The sequence below is a fragment of the Crinia signifera genome, chromosome 5, assembly GCF_055691185.1.
Source record: "Crinia signifera chromosome 5, ASM5569118v1, whole genome shotgun sequence".
NCBI lineage: Eukaryota > Metazoa > Chordata > Amphibia > Anura > Myobatrachidae > Crinia > Crinia signifera.
Genome location: NC_139221.1, coordinates 238,642,981 through 238,661,697, shown reverse-complemented (window position 1 = coordinate 238,661,697; position 18,717 = coordinate 238,642,981). Strand labels below are relative to the sequence as shown.

The 18,717-nt window shown below is 43.0% G+C and overlaps 1 protein-coding gene across 3 annotated transcripts in view; it reads right to left on the bottom strand.

Moving 5' to 3' along the window:
- The window catches only part of NEK10 (NIMA related kinase 10), a 335,666-nt gene that overhangs the window by 58,971 nt on the left and 257,978 nt on the right, over positions 1–18,717 (bottom strand). For 2 of the 3 annotated variants that reach the window (XM_083188708.1, XM_083188706.1), the window contains exons 29-31: positions 13,332–13,383; positions 9,117–9,154; positions 8,887–9,027 (exon numbers count right to left, since the gene is read on the bottom strand). In XM_083188708.1, coding sequence (XP_083044834.1) covers positions 8,887–9,027; positions 9,117–9,154; positions 13,332–13,383 — 231 coding nt within the window. The remainder of the gene's footprint in view (positions 1–8,886; positions 9,028–9,116; positions 9,155–13,331; positions 13,384–18,717) is intronic. The other variant, XM_083188709.1, reaches the window with a different exon arrangement.

The window sequence follows — 18,717 nt, the reverse complement described above, 5'->3', positions numbered from 1 at the left end:
CTTCTGTATGTTTAGGATCCACCCGTGATCCTGAAGAAAAAGAATTGCCGCAGATAAATCCGACTGTAGTTTCTCTGCTGAAGACGTCTTGAACAACAGGTCGTCCAAGTAAGGAACTACCACAATGCCATGCATTCTCAGAACTGCAGCCATCACTGACATAATTTTCGTAAATACCCTTGGTGCTGTTGCCAGACCAAAGGGTAGAGCCTGGAATTGAAGGTGTAGATTTTTGATTGAAACCAAAGCAGAGCCTGATGTTCTCTGTGAATGGGAACATGTAAATACGCGTCTTGAATGTGCAAAGACGCAAGGAATTCCCCTCGTTCCAGACCTAAAAGTACCGATCTCAGGGACTCCATTTTGAAATTATCCACCCAAAGAAGAGAAATCAGGGCTGGATAAATGTTACATGAGGATATTAAATTTCTTCATGCCCTGTGCTGTGTCCTGCATGACTTGCAGCAGGGCTGGTTCCCCCTGTGACATAGGAATGAAACCAAGGGACTGTTGTGAGGAGGATGAAGGCCTAGGAGACCTTGCCAGGTCCTCCTTCTGTCTGCCCAAAGCCTGTACCAAGGCTGTCACAGACCTACCTAAGGCAACAGCCCACTAAGGCTCTGGCTGATCCCCTTTTTTAGCCTGCGCTCCACTGGGTCCAGCCTTACAAAAGGGGCATATGTCCCCCTTAGCCATCTGTCCAGAGTTAAATCTAAGCCGCAAACACTGCACACTCTCCCACACCAGCAGACTGCCTCTCTGTCATGATTACCCACACAGTGCACAATGACAGGTAATATACTGAGTAAAAGTATGCAGTGCACTTATCTGTCTGCCTCAGAGATCCTCAGATCAGCGGGGATAGCGTGGCTCAAGAGAAGCTGTCACTCTGCAGGAAACCTTCAGCTCCGCGTTTAGTGCTTCCCAAAGGCGCCAAAATGCAGGGTGAAGGAAGAGACCAAAAGTCCCTGCCACAGCGGGGTCTGTAGCTTTTGGCGCCAACTGCCCCCTGTAGGCTGCTCCCATTAGCTGCTTCTCCTGCTCCAAGTGCCTCCCCCTCTGCCTGGGATCACTTGGGATGGTCCTGTGACAGGCTGCGCCCTCCATTAGGAGTCCAGCCTGTAAGCCCGAATCCAAGATGGCGGCCCCATCGCGGGAACCCCGTTTCCTACAATCCCCCCCTGTGGGGAGCCAGTTCGGGGGTTCCCCGCGCCCAGGAGTGTTCACCGCTGCGGAAGTCAGAAGCGCTGCGCAGGGAGACCAGACATCGTCTCCCTGCGCACAGGACGCTGACAGGATGCGCTTCTGTCAGCTCCTGCATGCGCTGTCAGTGTGAGGATTCTCATAGAATCCTCACACTGCATCTGCCCTAAAAGCTAGTGTAAAATTAAGAAAAATAAAAAATACCTAACTGTTCAGCATAGCACCCACTCCAGTGGGCACCTAAACGAAACTGAAGCATGTTGGGATGCAGAGGGGAGGAGCCTGCCCCCTGAAAGTTTAGCATAGGTGCCTGGCTCCTGCGGACCCTCCCACATCTCAATGTTGAGCTGCATCACCAGGATAAGATGATAGAGAAATGCATGCACCTGCACTCAATACTCACCCATGCACCATACAAGTTTTTCTCATTAAACAATTAACTAACCACAACTCCTCAATGCAGGCACACAGTAAGCACACTATTGCACTTTAAATATTTCTACCTTTCATACTTCATATCTAATATATCTGTGTGCGTATATGTAACACCTTAATAACATTCGATTTACAAACTGTTGATGTGTGCAGTGGCGTGCGGTAGGGTGAGGCAGGTGAGGCACAGCCTTTCCTGTCATACTAACGTATACATCGGAGTTTGGAGTTTATAAAGTTTATAAAGTATGTCAAAAATACAAAGGATATATAAAAAAATCTTTTTTTATTATTGTAATAATTTTTATAGTCAAAACTCTGCAGTAAAAAGTCTATGGCAGGTGAGGCAGTGCCTCACCTGGCTACCTTTTCTGCACATTTATAAAAGCTCAGCGAATCTCCAGCAGTACATATTGCTGCACATGTGGATAATGCTGGCATGTACCCCATGGCTCATATATTGTGTGCAAATCTGGCTCAGGTACTTGCCAGGGACTCCTCAGCCATTTACCTCACCACACGTCCCTCGCTGTGTGCATGTGGACACTTTCACTTGGAAACATGACTACTAAATCACTATAATGACTGACAATCATTGTGCAAAACATGTTTCATTTGTTTAAACCACACTTGCATCAGTCTTTTTAATGTCTCTTATGTATGTTAAGATTAGGGTACTTGTGTATTATAGCGGCGCCCCTGATGTTCATCGTACGATGAACGCATAGCATCGCATCGCATGCCATGTACCGGATGGCATGCGATGCGACGCGATTTTGACCCCCTATACGATAAAAAATCGTATAAGCACCCTAATGGGTGCTTACAATGTTAAATGCACCCCCACGCCACCCCCCCCACTATAAACGTGAACCCGAAGCGTGGCGAGCGCAGCGAGCCCGCGAGGGGCGGTGGTACGCGTCCTACGACCTTTTCATACCCCCACTATCCACGTCGGCGTGGAGTTGAGAATAGAATAGTGTGGCGAGCGCAGCGAGCCACCGAGCCCGAAGCGTGGCAAGCGGACGCGGATACCTTCACAGGTAATCGCGTCCTTTCGCGGGCTTCACAGGTATCCGCGTCCCCTCGCGGGGCACGCTGCGCTCGCCACGCTTCGGGCTCGGTGGCTCGCTGCGCTCGACACACTATTCTATTCTCAACTCCACGCCGACGTGGATAGTGAGGGTATGAAAAGGTCGTAGGACGCGTACCGCCGCCCCTCGCGGGCTCGCTGCGCTCGCCACGCTTCGGATTCACGTTTATAGTGGGGGGGGGGGTGGCATGGGGGTGCATTTAACATTGTAAGCACCCATTAGGATGATTAACATTGTATAAGCACCCATTAGGGTGCTTATACAATGTTTAATCGCATCGCATCGTATGGCATTGTATGCCATGTACAATGGCATACAATTTGAGAATTGTATGCCATCGCACACTATCGAACGAAATCGCGTCGCATCGCATACCATCATATGCGTTATGGTATGCGATGCGATGGGCGCCGCCAAAATACACAAGTACCAAGATTAGTAAATTATTTCCAATAAACACAATGAAATGAGTCAAATCATGTCATTAACTAATGGGTTGAGAATGGCTTGACTGCGTGCATAGTGCTAAGGCCCCCATACACCAGAACGACTGGTTGTATGACGGATTGTATGTAAATTGTGTGCACACAATTGTGCAATGTGCATTCCCGCTGGTTGGGGGAATTGGTCCTCTGATCAGACGTGCTGTCAGTGGCGTAACTATTAAATTTGCGCCCCCCTGCCGCAAATTCAGGAAGTGCCGCCCCCTTTAGGGTTAACAAATCCCCCTCCAACCCCTAGGGTTAACAACCCCCCCCCCCCCTCCTCCCCATGCAGCCGGGATATCTCCTGCCGCTGGTGCTTCTGTCAGGTCCCAGCTCTCCCGGCTCCTGCAGCTTATAAAAAGTGACACTCAGAAAATGGCTGCCCCCATAATGCAGACAGTTTTTGAGGATGCTAGAGGAGGCCGCGGCCTCTTGTAGCAACCTTAAAAACGGTCTTCTGTATGGGGGCAGCCATTTTTTGATTGTCACTTTTTATTAGCTGCAGGAGCCGGGATCCGACAAAAGCGGAGGCAGGTGCAGTTGCCATCCCCGGAGACACCCCCCCTTCTCAGCACCTCCCCGCCACCGCGGGGGCTGCGGGGCTATAGTTACGCCACTGCGTGCTGTATCATTTGATTAATTGGGATTGGGAGCCGATTACATGTACTTTTAAGCACATGCAATTGGTCGTTTGACTGCTTATACTGTATGACAGGCATCAATTGAGTGGCAGTTTTCAGGCAGTTTAGGTGTATACAATCGATTGTGACATTACCAGTCATATGCAGCAGCTGAATTGTACAATGGATTGCATGACCGATTGTGAGTACACTGTTTGTCCAAAAACCGCCAAGGACTGCCAGGGAGTTGAAGGGAAAGTTGGACACAATCATGATTGTAATACAGGTCTTTCTGATGTATGGCCACCTTTAGAGTTGCGAATGAAATCACCCACAGAGGTTGTTCACACGCGCGCACAGTGCATGATCTTTCACAGCAATGTGTGTAGGAGCACGCAAGTGTGCAGATACTTTGAGTCCACTGCCCTTTGGGTACCATTGCGAATCCTCACATTCACATGTGTTATGGGCGTAAATTTGCATGTCTGCGTGCGTGCGACTACCATTCGCACGAGTGCATGCGAACGTGCGAACGAGTGCATGCGAACGTGCATGTGAACGTATCAAACAGAATAAGGTCCAATGTCCGTGGGAACTGAGAGCCTGGTGACATGTTTTATGAAAAGAGCTATTCAAGAGAGGATAGAGAAAGACATGTTTTATGCCTAATGTTGTGACACACCTTTGTTTATGCCTTCACTCCCCATAACGGCCACATTTGTTCCCTTACTGTCCATCAGGTTGAGAGAAAATCCTCCCTGCGCTTTACTTTGCTGTAACTTAGGTATTGTGGCGTGTGCGCCAACCATAATGCACTGACCATGACACATGTGCAGTTAGAGGATAACTGCTCAACTGCGGAAATATCAACATTGTGCATATCTGAATTAGGCCCATAGAGTGTAAGCTCCACTGCAGCAGGCATGATGTTAAGAACTAAGTAGTCTCTGCAAAGTTCTACATATTATGTGTGCAAAATATAAATAGTTTAATAAATAATACATTATATTGTGTACAAATATGATATACAGTAGTAATAATAATAACTTACAACGCATACCTCCCAACTGTCCCGCTTATCAGAACAACCCAGTTTTTTGGGACATTCCTGCGTCCCTCACAGGGCAAGCAGTGTCCTGCAGTGGGGGGGGGGGCATTTGGGAGTCCCCCCCCGCCCCCTGTGAATGGATGCTATGTGCATGCGCACAGCGTCTATTAATGCAGCCCAACTGTCTGGGGACATAGCCAGCAGCTACAAAAAACGCTAACCATGCCCCCACAGAACCAAAATGGGGAGTGACCTTATGACAATAGGCCACAGCCTCTTACCACAAGGTCACACCCCCAACATTTTGTTCACGTGCAGCCAGCGCTCGAATTGTCCCTCCTCCCCGTTCAGCATTGGGAGGTATGCACCATCAAGCCGCATCTCTAAGCTATTATTGTATGTAAGTATAACGTGCCACAAATGAAACCATGTCACTATTTGTTTAATGAGCACATTTTATATCAAATGACACCAGCCTCAACCAACAATGAGAAGCAATGAGAATGGTATCATTGGCATAATCCTACTTACTCGCCCTGCCTACATGATTATGCAAATGCTGTCAACCAGGCACAGCCGCTGATTCTCTTTATATAGTAGATGTCCTGTATACACCATAAGAGCGGTTATCGACAGTAAACAAGTACAGTATGACAAAGAATTAAATTAAAAAAGTCACATAGTATTTCCGGTAACTGAGCCTTACAGTATTTGTGAATTATGCCCAGCAAATGTCAGTTAGGATCATATTTAGACTGGGCAGAGTGGGGCAGATGTATGAAGCAGTTATAAGGTAGGAGAAGTGAGCAGTGGAGAAGTTGCTTAACCAATCAGCACTGAAGTTATATCTATAATTTACATACTATAAGCTTATACAGAGCAGCTGATTGCACAATATACAAGACAAAATGGTATAGGATATGCCCCTAGTTCGTACTATCCTGTGGTTATCACCTAACAACCAAAACAATAGCAAGAAAATACAAAGGTGGGATTTCCAAACTGTCTGAGGCGGAACCGATCCAGATGGTATTCAGACCATCAATGGTTTCAATCTATTTCTCCACGTATACAAGTCCTCTCCGTGTGTATTTTCGGAAAGTAAATCAAAGAGAAAACCACCGATTAGATGAAATTCAGAAAACGTCAAGATCAAAACAAATTCACCAATGGGGCAAAGTAGAAAAATAAGGGTGAGCGTACCCCTACTCACAATGTGAGTGGCACTGTATGTGCACGTAGCGTGTACTTTCTCCGCTGGGCTCTTCTTTTACTATTCTCCCCCTTTGCTCCAAGTGGCGTATAAATCATGAAAAAAGGAATAAACAGTAATGTGTAAATCTGTTTACTCTAATTATTTGTGAAGAATTGGTGGTACAAGCTATTTTTGATGGGCGCACCTCACTCACCCGATATCAGGGGGAGGTACACATATAAAGGTATCTTTTTTAGTGTAACCAAACTTAAAACAAAGTGCAGTGATGAAATAAATGGGCGTACCCCACTCACGGTAAAGATAGATTGGGTATATGCCCATAGCAGGTTCTTTGTGTCTCCTTAATTAATGTGATGGTCAGGAATTTTTTTCTCCGAAGTGCAGATATAAAAAACAAATAAACATAGACAATGTGTAGTCTCGTCCTAACCGGTGTGCATATATACAAATGTTCTACAGAAGAACTATGAAGGTGGTGTGCACAAATCGTACCAGGACTCACTCTTAAAAGATTTTCTTAATGTGTATAAAGGTTTCTTTATGTGAAGATTGGTTATAGAAGGTTCCTTCACCAAATATAAAGAGAAAGGGTTTTTATACCCAGTGGCAGCAATAACTGTGGATAATGATGGCGTACCGGACTTACGGGTTTCATGTCTTGAAAAAAGGTGTTTTACACCGAAACGCGTCGACGGCTAGTGTGGAGAGTGAGCAGCCATCACCTCTTTTCCAAAACCCTTCACTGGATGCTTCCTCAGTGAGATTGACAATACAGGCCAAAAAAGAAAACGCTATAGGAGTGTAAAGACTTAACAACCCGTAAGTCCGGTACGCCATCATTATCCACAGTTATTGCTGCCAATGGGTATAAAAACCCTTTCTCTTTATATTTGGTGAAGGAACCTTCTATAACCAATCTTCACATAAAGAAACCTTTATACACATTAAGAAAATCTTTTAAGAGTGAGTCCTGGTACGATTTGTGCACACCACCTTCATAGTTCTTCTGTAGAACATTTGTATATATGCACACCGGTTAGGACGAGACTACACATTGTCTATGTTTATTTGTTTTTTATATCTGCACTTAGGAGAAAAAAATTCCTGACCATCACATTAATTAAGGAGACACAAAGAACCTGCTACGGGCATATACCCAATCTACCTTTACCGTGAGTGGGGTACGCCCATTTATTTCATCACTGCACTTTGTTTTAAGTTTGGTTACACTAAAAAAGATACCTTTATATGTGTACCTCCCCCTGATATCGGGGGAGTGAGGTGCGCCCATCAAAAATAGCTTGTACCACCAATTTTTCACAAATAATGAGAGTAAATGGATTTACACATTACTGTTTATTCCTTTTTTCATGATTTATACGCCACTTGGAGCAAAGGGGGAGAATAGTAAAAGAAGAGCCCAGCGGAGAAAGTACACGCTATGTGCACATACAGTGCCACTCACATTGTGAGTAGGGGTACGCTTACCCTTATTTTTCTACTTTGCCCTATTGGTGAATTTGTTTTGATCTTGACGTTTTCTGAATTTCATCTAATCGGTGGTTTTCTCTTTGATTTACTTTCCGAAAATACACACGGAGAGGACTTGTATACGTGGAGAAATAGATTGAAACCATTGACGGTCTGAATACCATCTGGATCGGTTGCGCCTCAGACAGTTTGGAAATCCCACCTTTGTATTTTCAGAGCAGCTGATTGGTTGACACTGGTAACTTCTCCTCCGTTATCAATGCTTCATAATTCTGCCCCAGCATCACGAAGCCCTGCTTCCTTGTGGTAAATATCCGTGATTCACTTGTTTCTGTGGAACGGGCGGAGCAAATATGACAGGATCCTATTACAATTGCATGATTTCAGACCCTCCACTTAGATCCACAAAATGTGGCATTTTGCTGCAAGGAGGTGGGGCTTGGTAATATCTGTATATATGGAAACCACCCCTGGAAAAAATCTGCATTTGCCCCTGACTGGACATTTTCAAGTAAGAGGACTTATTGCTGAAATATTTTAACTATTTTGATTTTAATGTCACTAATCAATCCAATTTTAGATACGTCGTTTTTGGTGAACATGCCTGTGAACTGCAGGCATCAGCTTGTTGCCTATTGCTGCCAGATATTTTAAAGTAGCAATCATTTGAAAGTAAAAATCAGGGTTACTTTTAAACGAGTGCTGTTTTGAAACACTGATGCTGCAGTTGGCATTACGTTTACCGGATTATCAATGGCAGGCACAGGAGTCTGTATTCCCCCTGCAGACCAGAAAAGCTACACAGCCTGTTAAATATAAAGTCATGCTATTTTCACTACAGTGTTTAACAATAGTAATATGAAGTTTCTTTTGGAAGTCAAATTGGAATCCCCAGTGAAAATCCCATCCTTACCCTTGAAAAGTGCTGACTGCATAAGTGAGATTAGACTTCTGAAGCTTGTGTGCTTAATATATTTTGTGCAACTAATGCAGAATAAGATTTAGCTTTACAAACTCATACAACAGTTAGGGTAAAATATATGGGTGAAATTTTAATAGGATGAGAGAATCAGAAAATTAGAAATTTGGTAAGAAATCTCCACTTTTTTAAAGCGGCAATCATTTACACTGCAAAATCAGTTTGATTTTGCAGTGTACATGATTGCCGCTTTTAAAAAAACGGAGATGTCTTACCAAATCTCTCACTTTCTGAATCTCTCATCCTATTACATTTTACCCTATGTGTCTATATCAGGAAGCAAAGAAAGATGTATATAATTCCACTAAAGGTATATACCAGAATCTTTCAGACTGTGAAGAAGCAAAGTAGGAAAGCTGTGAGTAGGCCATTCTGCCCCTAAACACGTCGCTAGTTTTCTACTTTGAGACCTGAACACCAGTGAAGGAACTTTCAGAAGAAGATCAATAGGCAGCAAAGCTGAAGAAAAGAAGGCAAGAAATAGCATTTCAAGTTATATAATGAGAGAGAACGTTTCAAGTATCTAAAATGAAAATACAGAAAAGTACCTGGTCTTGGTTTAGAACCTGTGCTTCCTGTACGTTCCCTGTAAAACAGATAGCACAAACATTAATCAGTATGCTGGGGCTTTATTATAAATGACTCAAACAAATGGAGAGGGAGCCTTTTTTTAATATCAAAACTATTTCTTGAGAAAAAGGATACCTAGCAAGTGCCTTTGTAATAGAAGATATCACTGACTGGCTTCTTATCTTTATAGAGGTCTGGGAAATACACAATTAAACCTTTTTTTACATGGGTTCCTAAGTTTCTGTACATTGAAAAACTGTTAATGTTTACCAGTTCAAGAAGGCTATAGGGGGAATTCAACAAAATGGGACCTTTATCTGTCTTATGATGTTATTGGGCAATTCAATTGAGCCGGGATCCATTAGTTTTCATAATAGGTCACTTATCAGGAATTTTCTTTTCTCCTGTGTCTGGTGAGGTAAAAATATCCCAGATACTGCCAGCTATCAGGGCTAATTCAATAAACTCCAGGGATTGTTCAACGTGGTAAGTTACTGTGCCTAATTGAATTCCCCTATGTGGGTATGAGACTGAGGGCTGAAAGATACCTAATGTCACACCCCATATCTATATCCAGTATATAAAAGACTAAATACTCCTCACCTCTGAGGTGAAGTACTGCCACTAGAGGCCACTCAATGAACCAAATAGCTCCTTTACAGAAAGTGAAAGTAAAATTATCTGTTTCAAACTTGCTGGATATGGAGAGAGGGAGCTGTGAAGACAGAGATTGGAGGCAGGCTCAGATAGGGACTAAGCTGTAATTTTACTGGGTTTAACTAGTGATATACATAAAAAGCCAGTGAAACTAATGGCCCTTATGTCTCAGCATGCAGAAGGGGGGCCCCAGTTTGGTTAAAGAGTATCGGTGAATGATGCCATAACAAATATTTTACTATAGCCATGATCCAGGCACAACCTGGAAGCCTAGGGGCTAAGAATTCCTGAATACATAAAACGCACAATTTGAGGAATAGCACAAATGCAGAGAAATATAAAGTCTGTATTTTTATTTTTTTATTTTAGCAAATGCATGGTGTTGAAAACAATACCATGAGCATAAATATCTAAGATCATAGCCCGTTATCAATTGCTGGAATAAGAGAGACAAATTGAGAGTGCCTACATGGGTCTTTCTGTAAATGCAAATGCATCTACAGGCTCAAAATCAATTCAGACAGCATCTGAGCAGTACAGAGGAGTCAGGAATTGTCAGTGACAGCCTCATTTCAATGGAGAGTTCATCATGCAACTTGCCAGACCGCGGAGGTCATATATTGAAGATCTGCAATCGTTTTCCCTCCCTGTTGGCCTCATTAGACGGAATAATTATAACAAATAAAAAGGCAGGAAGAAGAGAGCACATCGGTGGCTGCTATCTACAACTTTATTACAGGGCCTTGTCTGTAAATAAATCTACATTGCAACCACAGACTTAAAAATAATGGTTGGCATGAGAAATTACTCATTACTTGACAGTATTTAAGTGTGTATTATTGGTTAGGTAAACGATTATTTAAATTATAGACCTTGACCAATTGATTACATCATTTGTCTTCCTTTATGTCATTTTTTTCTTCACGCCATACTATATACTTGAATCATTTGTTGACACATTGAAAATCAACATGAAGTGTTGCTGTGCCAATCAATAGTTTCCAATCACAACCACATGTGTGTGTGGTAGTAAACCTGACAATACCAGGAGTTACTGCAGTTCTTAGAAATCCAAGTATAGATACCTGTAAATAACTATTCAGGTAAATAATGTTAACACATTAGGAAAAAGGAAATGCAATATATTCGTCTATACCTTAAATTCCTCATTAAGGCATCTTTAGACCGATATTGAGCAAAATACAATATAAGTAACAATGCTTGGTAATAGGGATAATAGCCTCAATGTATTTTAAACTAGCAATTGACAAAGTATGTAGCTGTAAACTAGGTGATGAAGTAGACCTGCCTCAGCCTAGCGATCTGATGTTTAACTTCAATTATATTGTTGCTTTAAAGCCTCTTATTATTTATTTCTGCTTTTAAGAACTCTGCAGCGGTAAAATAAATGCAAATAGTGTTTACAGTATATCAGAAGTTAGATCTGGTTTAGAAGGAAAACACTTTCTGCAGCTGCACAGTAATAGGGATTGACATGGGATTTTGGTGGTTTAATTAAAACAAACAATGTTTTTTTTCTGGTGATGGTAATGTTTTTATTATTTGAAGGCAGCCACCGTCAAATGGTGTGAAAGTGATGGCCCCTTGTTTATATACTGCTAAATGCGGCTTTTTAACATTGGAAATGGATGCAGGTCGTTACAAACATTTATTTTCCACAAACTAACACAACGGAAGTTTTGATGGAAGTCTAGTAGTTTAAAAGTTTCCTGTTTGGGCTTTGTGTGGATCAACTCCTCTCTGGCAAAAGTGTTGTAGACTCCAGAAGTGTCTACTGTGCTTGTGCAGGGCTCCAGAAACATGGCACCTACATGTTCTTCTTGGACAACTACATGTGCAGATCCCCTGGAAAACGTCCACTGCGCCATTTTCACAGAGATTACTGTCTCCAGCGCCAGAAACCACATTGTACTTCAGAGCGGTAGGTATAGTTGTATGTGTGCAAGGTGTGTGGTATGGGCCTGTGTGCACCCTGCACCATTATAGATACACAAACTCTCAGGGTACAGTATTCCATGCTGCACTCAGGACTCACAGGTGCATATTTAATAAGATGGGAGATCTATTGAAGATGGTATGTTGCCCATAGAAACCAATCAAAATCTTCTTATTATTTATTCCGCTCCTTATAGAAGATAATAAATACAATCTGATTGGTTGTCCTTAATAACATCCCATCTTCAATAGAACTCCAATCTTAGTAAATAAGCTGCACAAAGGGCCTAACTCAGAACAGTTTGCAAGACAAGTTGTTCTCAAAATGAGCAAAACCATGCTGCACCGCAGGTGGGGCAAATGTAACATGTGCAGAGAGTTAGATTTGGATGGGTTATTTTCATTCTGTGCAGGGTAAGTACTGGATTCTTTATTTTTACAATGCAATTTAGATTTCAGTTTCAACACACCCCAACCAAATATAACTCTCCCTGAACGTTTCCCCCACATGCAGTGCACATGGTTTTGCATATTTTCAGAACAAATTTGTCCTGCAATTAGGACTGAATTAGGGAGGTTATTCTGGTTGATTCGCAAATTCAACCAAAAGCCGCCCGCTTTACAGTTCACCCCCCCCCCATTCCCCCCCGATCACTGACCATCAATGATTTCTACAGTGCTTGCATATGTAAGACGCCTCTCTGGTGTGTTACATATGCGCGAGCCCTGTGCGGGAAGCGGGCAGGCAGCTGACATCATCTGCCTGCCGCACCCGCGTCATGGGTGCATTAACATGGGAAAACCCAGCGTTTTCATGGGTACGCCCATGAAACGTTGGGCGTTCCCATGTGCGCAGCCACTCACTGTTGCCCCCGCTGGTAATGCTAGGTGCAAGCATGATGGCGAGCAAGCAGTTTGCTGCGTCCGCTTGCACCAAGCAGTCGCTCAACTTCGCTCCCCTGTGCGAACACGCAGTGTAGCGTGTCAATTAGAATAAGTCCCTAGGTCCAAAGTCCAAAGCAAATAGTATCAAAAGCCAGGCTAACTCTCCCCAGCTGTCCCAGAATTCCCTACCACAGTTTTGCTGTTAGGGAATGTTAAACTGTGGCAGGGCATGCTGAAATCCATCGTTTTACAACATCTATAGGCCAACACACTGACCAGACCTGTCCCAAGGGATCACAATCCATGCTTTATAAATTAGAAACAAATGAATTTACACATATTTAAGCAGGATTATTCCTATCAGTGGTATAACTAGATATAACATAACAAGTTTGTAAAGGCCTCTATTTACCACCCAGTGGTGAAAAATGTATCTGCTGTAGCGTATATTACTTTAATAGGGAAAGTGGGCCCTTCTTTGCCCTGCCCCCCACAGTAGCTGCACTCCCTATACTTATGGTAGCTTCCCCTTTGTGCAGTGTCTTAGTTGCTGCTGGGTGAGCAGCTGGATGAGCAGTGACCAGTGTTATGGTAGAATAAAGGGAGAGGGTATGGGCCAACAGACAAGTAAGTCCCTAGGATGGAGCCACCTGAGATGAGGTTCTGAACTAATAGTAATAATGGCCTATACATACCTTGATTGTGATATTTCTTCTCCAGAAGCACTGACACTTCGTTTGAATGTATCTGAAAGAGAATATGTGCAATTGTATAAAGTTTGCATATATACAGATGAAGCCTCCATCATCATTGCATTTTCTCCGCCTCAACTGAGATTTTGCCACGCCTTAGTTGGAGCACAGACAGGCGTGTTGGGGCAGGTTGAGGCACAACAACATACATACTGTAGCATGTAATACACATCTCCAACATTGGGTGGCTAAAGCTCCACTAATCCAGTACTGTAGAGCAAATCGTATCAAATGGATATACTGTACAGTATAAGCTCTTACAAATGGGCAGTGACAACTGTAATGTTACTGTATACTGTAACAGATGGAGAGAGTCAATAAAAAAAAGAAACCAATAAATCATTAAATAAACATAGTGTATACAGACGCAAACGAACGTGTTAAACCAATGGTCAACTGATGTTAGGCTTGTGTGTGCGTCCAAGTTCCCTAGACAAATCAATAAATAAAAATAGTAACTACACATCTGAGCCTATGTATATATGCTGAATGTTCTCAGGATATGGTATCCCTTAATAAGGACGCAGTTCATGAAGTATATCATGTGCCCTAACAAGCAAGCCATGCAAAGAGCACACCAACTGTAGCAGCTGTGTGCGGATGATTCCCTGTATTACAACTCAGTGCATAAAAGCATTGTTAAATAATACCTTTACTTGTATCAATTAAGTGAGGCATAAGCTTTCAGTAACTGCTGTATAAGATACAGTAGCACTCACCCTGTAGAGTTCAAATACGCTGTCGAAAATTAGGCTTGTGTGAGCCTCCAAGTCAACTAGACAAATCAATAAATAAAAATAGCATATACAAGCTTTGTGCCAATGTGTTAAAGCAATATTCCTGTATGTTTTTAGCAATGAGGTGACAGGTATGGTCACTGCTGCTGCAGATTATATAGTGCAGTGTTCATTACAATGTCAACAGCACTGGTGTCAAGGTGCCAGGAATTATCTGCAGTACCCCCCCTAAAAATAAAAATAAAGCCTGCCCTACCCCAACCCTGCCTTACCCTGCTGGTGCTGCTTGCCACCGCGTGTGTGGCTGGGACCCGCAGCGCAGATCTTCCTGTTTGAGGTCCCAGCCTGCTCCTGATAATGGCAAGAATAGCTTTCACAAAATGTCTGCCCCCTTACAGCAGACACTATTTGAGGATGCTAGAGGAGCCTCCTCTAGCATTCTCAAAAGTGTCTGCTGTAAGGGGGCAGACATTTTGTGAAAGCTATTTTTACCATTATCAGGAGCCAGCCAGAAGGAGAGCCGAGACCACAGACAACTTGAAGTAGATCTGTGGGTCCCGCCGCACACCCGGCGGTGGCAACAGCAAGCAGTGCCAGCAGGGCTAGGCAGGGCTAGGGAAGTGCATCAATAGCACCGCAGACCCCGGCCGGCGCCCACACATGCTCAGCGCCTCTCCTGAGGGGCTATTGTTATGCCATTGCAAGGTGCGCTGCTATAGAATTGCTATAATTTAACCCTATGGATGAATTACAACAGGCTTAAAGCTTAATTTCTCTGGTTTTAAAGGTCTAATAGCATGAGAGCTGGGCACTTATGGAATGGAAGAGGATTAGCTTCCAGAGGATATTGACCTCATGTTCCTAGGCTCAAGGCTAACAGCAAGCGTCCGAATCCATGGTGGGTCTGAATTAACGGGATTATTACAGTCTTTTGGAAAATGGGTCCACTTTGCACCCTAATATCTCTGGTTCTGGGTGTCTCAGTGACTCAAGACTGGCACCATGCAAAAGAACAGACTATTGGCTTTCGGGACTAAGATTGAATACTAGTTTCCAATTGTTCACCCAGCTTGCATGGGGTGTGGGGTTTCTGGCTTGCTCTGCAGCTAGGGTGCCCCCGCTGGGCTATGGGGAAGGAATGGTGGGCAATCCCTTCCCCGTAGCCCATGGTGGGTGCTCAGGTGGCTCAGCTCCTGCCAGGTGCTGTTGTGCAGCAGGTGCACCCTAACCTTGACAGTGGTGCAGGTAGGGTACTGAAGCTGCAGGTTGATCATTGCAGCATCTGTGCCTTTGTCAGCAGCCCATGGGTGTTTTAACTAGCATTTTGAAATGCACCTGCAACATTACTCTTAGATATGTAAAACCTATGCCATCGCTCATTGATGTGGGCTTCCACAAGGCGCTGGATCATGGGCGGCCACCATTTGGTGCTCCATAGATGTTGGCGTCCACAAAAGGAGGGAGAGGGAGCAGCGTCTCGCTCCATGGGGGAAGGGGGTCTGCTCTGGGGGGGTTGCACCCAAGTGGCCGCCCTCCAGTGGCCGGCGCCCTAGGCAAATGCCTAAGGCTACATAGTGGTTGTGCTGGCCCTGTATATATGTACACACACATACATATGTACAGATTTACATTTACTGTAAATGTATGACAAGCAGCATGCTGAGCCCAGCATACAAAACATGAAATCTTTCACAATGGATACAATACTTTTAGACTGTACTGTAGGTCATTTGTGCATGTGGCCTTTTATGATTTTTTATATTACAGTATACTGTACAATTGCATATCCTGAATTGTCTGTCCCTGCTTTCTCTGTACAGTGCATCTGTGATGCTCAGCATATCTGTCTGCCTCATTCCTGTACCATGAAGGCCATTGCTTGTTAAATGGAATATTTAGTACACATTAAAGAGTATTTTATGTTCAGCCACATGTGACAAGTGACTGTCCTTCTTTTCAGTTTGCAAACTAATCTTTTACAAAACGGTGCAATTTCTACATCGTATTCTTTTTTCATTACGTTTCTGCCACACATTAAATCATAGGCTATTTATAGGAAAGGAAAATATTGTAGGTATCGAGGTAAGATGCATTCCTTAGTATCTAGTGATACAAAGGGAACCGAAATTCCAATATTTATTGTAGAAACTTCTATTGAGTTTCTATTTATTTTACCAAGATGCACAGTATATCTATATATCTATATCTATTGTATCTATCTATCTATTGTATATATCTATCTATTGTATCCATCTATCTATCTATAGTATCTATCTATCTAGATAGAAAGGATGAGAAGAGAGGCGGCACTTGATTAAACCGGTCCTTTAATATCCAGTGGTTATAGGGTCACCTCAAGTCGTCAGGACCCTGAAGGGCAGGACCCTGATGAAGGGCAGGACCCTGAACTGTTGTCGTCAGGACCTGATGAAGGGCAGGACCCTGAACTGTTGTACCGTTTTATTCAAGTATGCAAAGTGGCGCCAGTAAGCCTATTTTACTGTATTTCAGAGTGCTGGACCTTTGCGCTCTCTCTCTCTCTCTCTCTCTCTCTCTCTCTCTCTCTCTCTCTCTATATATATATATATATATATAGAGAGAGAGAGAGAGAGAGAGAGAGAGAGAGAGAGAGAGAGAGAGAGAGAAGTAACAATGTCATTTTTGGCTTTCAAATATTTATGTTTGCATTAGATGTATGAGCAATGTGACAGCTTTTCACAGCCAAACACAGAATTCCCAGTTGAACAAGTTGACTTTGCCCATGTCAGTGACCGCCTTATATTGAAATGACGAGGGAACTTTCTTTAGAAGCTTGAAGCAATGTCATCCATATGACCTATTTACAGTAGTGATAGAAATCTCATCACATTAACAGCATGATCTGTTTTTCACTTTTTTGTGTCTTTATACAGTAGAACACCTGGCTCGAAGATTCAGGTGTATATCTACTGGTGCAGGTTTTCAAATATGGAAATGTTGCCCATGACAACCAATTGGCTATATCTTCTAAAATGTACTAGATAAATGATAAGTACAATCTGATTGATTGGTTGCTATGGGCAACATCTTCACAATTGAAATCTGCACTTGAATATACCCCTCAGTCTCTACTAAAAATACACATATGACCTGATTCTGAGTTGAGGGTCAATGATGCCCTCACTTGGTCGATGTTGTAAATCTGCACATGTAGAGTCCGCAAGTGCATGCATCCCGATTTTTAGTGCTCAGAGAGACACAATTGCCTGCAGAGTGTGTAGATTTTAACAGACATTCCTGGAGGTAAGTGGGCGTGGCTGAGCCGACGAGGGCGAGTTGCAGGAGTGTCGCTGAAAGCACCTGCATCGAAAGATTGCGGCTCACATAGGAGGCCATACTCAGATGGAGAAACTGCAACTGCCATAGGGCCGGCCGGTGCAAGCGTCAATTGTGCGCCAATAGTGGATCTACAGACACTTTGATATGGTCTATTGTCAATAAGACCATCCCCAGACTCCTGTGCAACTAGCCTATGGGAGTCGAGGCTGAATGATGGATATACTTGAAGCTTTTGTCCTGTGCCGAGACAGCGGCTGCTGATCCCAGGTAAGGCAGCCAGCACATATCTTACATACAGTTATAAATGTATGTTTATATGTGCTGGCCAGCTCCCCCTGCAGTCTTTGGTCGGCGGTGAAGCTCAGGAGCAGCAGTCGCCGCTGTAGGAGAACATACTATAAGTTATGACTAGTATCCACTATCCTGGTAGAGTATTTGAACCCCAGGGATCATTAGGGCAAAAATGGATTTTAGTATCTGAGTTTATGGTTGGTGACTACAAAAATTACAAGGACAACAAACCACTCACTTTTGTTTGCGCTTCAAATGTAAAAATATATAGTTTTGTTATGAAAGGAGAAGAATCATTTTGTCATAGTTACATCAGGTTTGTTGTTTCAGAAAACTGGAAAATAATTAGAATTATGTACACATTTAGCAAGATGTTCTGGTTGACCAGGCATACTAAATATAATTATTCCTTGTGGTTCCATCACAATACAGCAGGCCAGAACAAACATAATTATCAGGAAGAACATACATTTTACATGGTCTGATCATGCTGGAAAAGTAAAGACATTCTCTAACCAGCAAAATTAGCCACTTGAAATAAAAATAAAAAAATAGAAAGTTTTTTATAAAGCAAGAAACATCACAGCTTCCCAAATAAGTTTGATTATTCAGTGGTGGAGTGGGACTAACGTAGTGCTCACATTTGTTAAAGCAGTTGTATTCATCTACAGATTATTCTCCCTCTAATTAAATAGTCACAGTTGATAAATTTGAATGTATGATTGTGCTATAGTTTTTCTCTTTGATTAATTGGCCCCATGCTGTTTAAGTTTTAGAAACGACCTAATTTGCATGTTGTTCTGTTGATCCCTTCTTCTGGGAGAACTTTCACTTGTACATCAACTAAGGTTTTTTTTATGATGTTTTTCTAATTTAAATTGTGTTGTCAGATATTCCTGGTTCTGACTGGTACATGGTTCCGCCCAAAGTCAAACTGGAGAAATGCACAATATTCAAACATTGGAGATTGGAGATGATGGGGA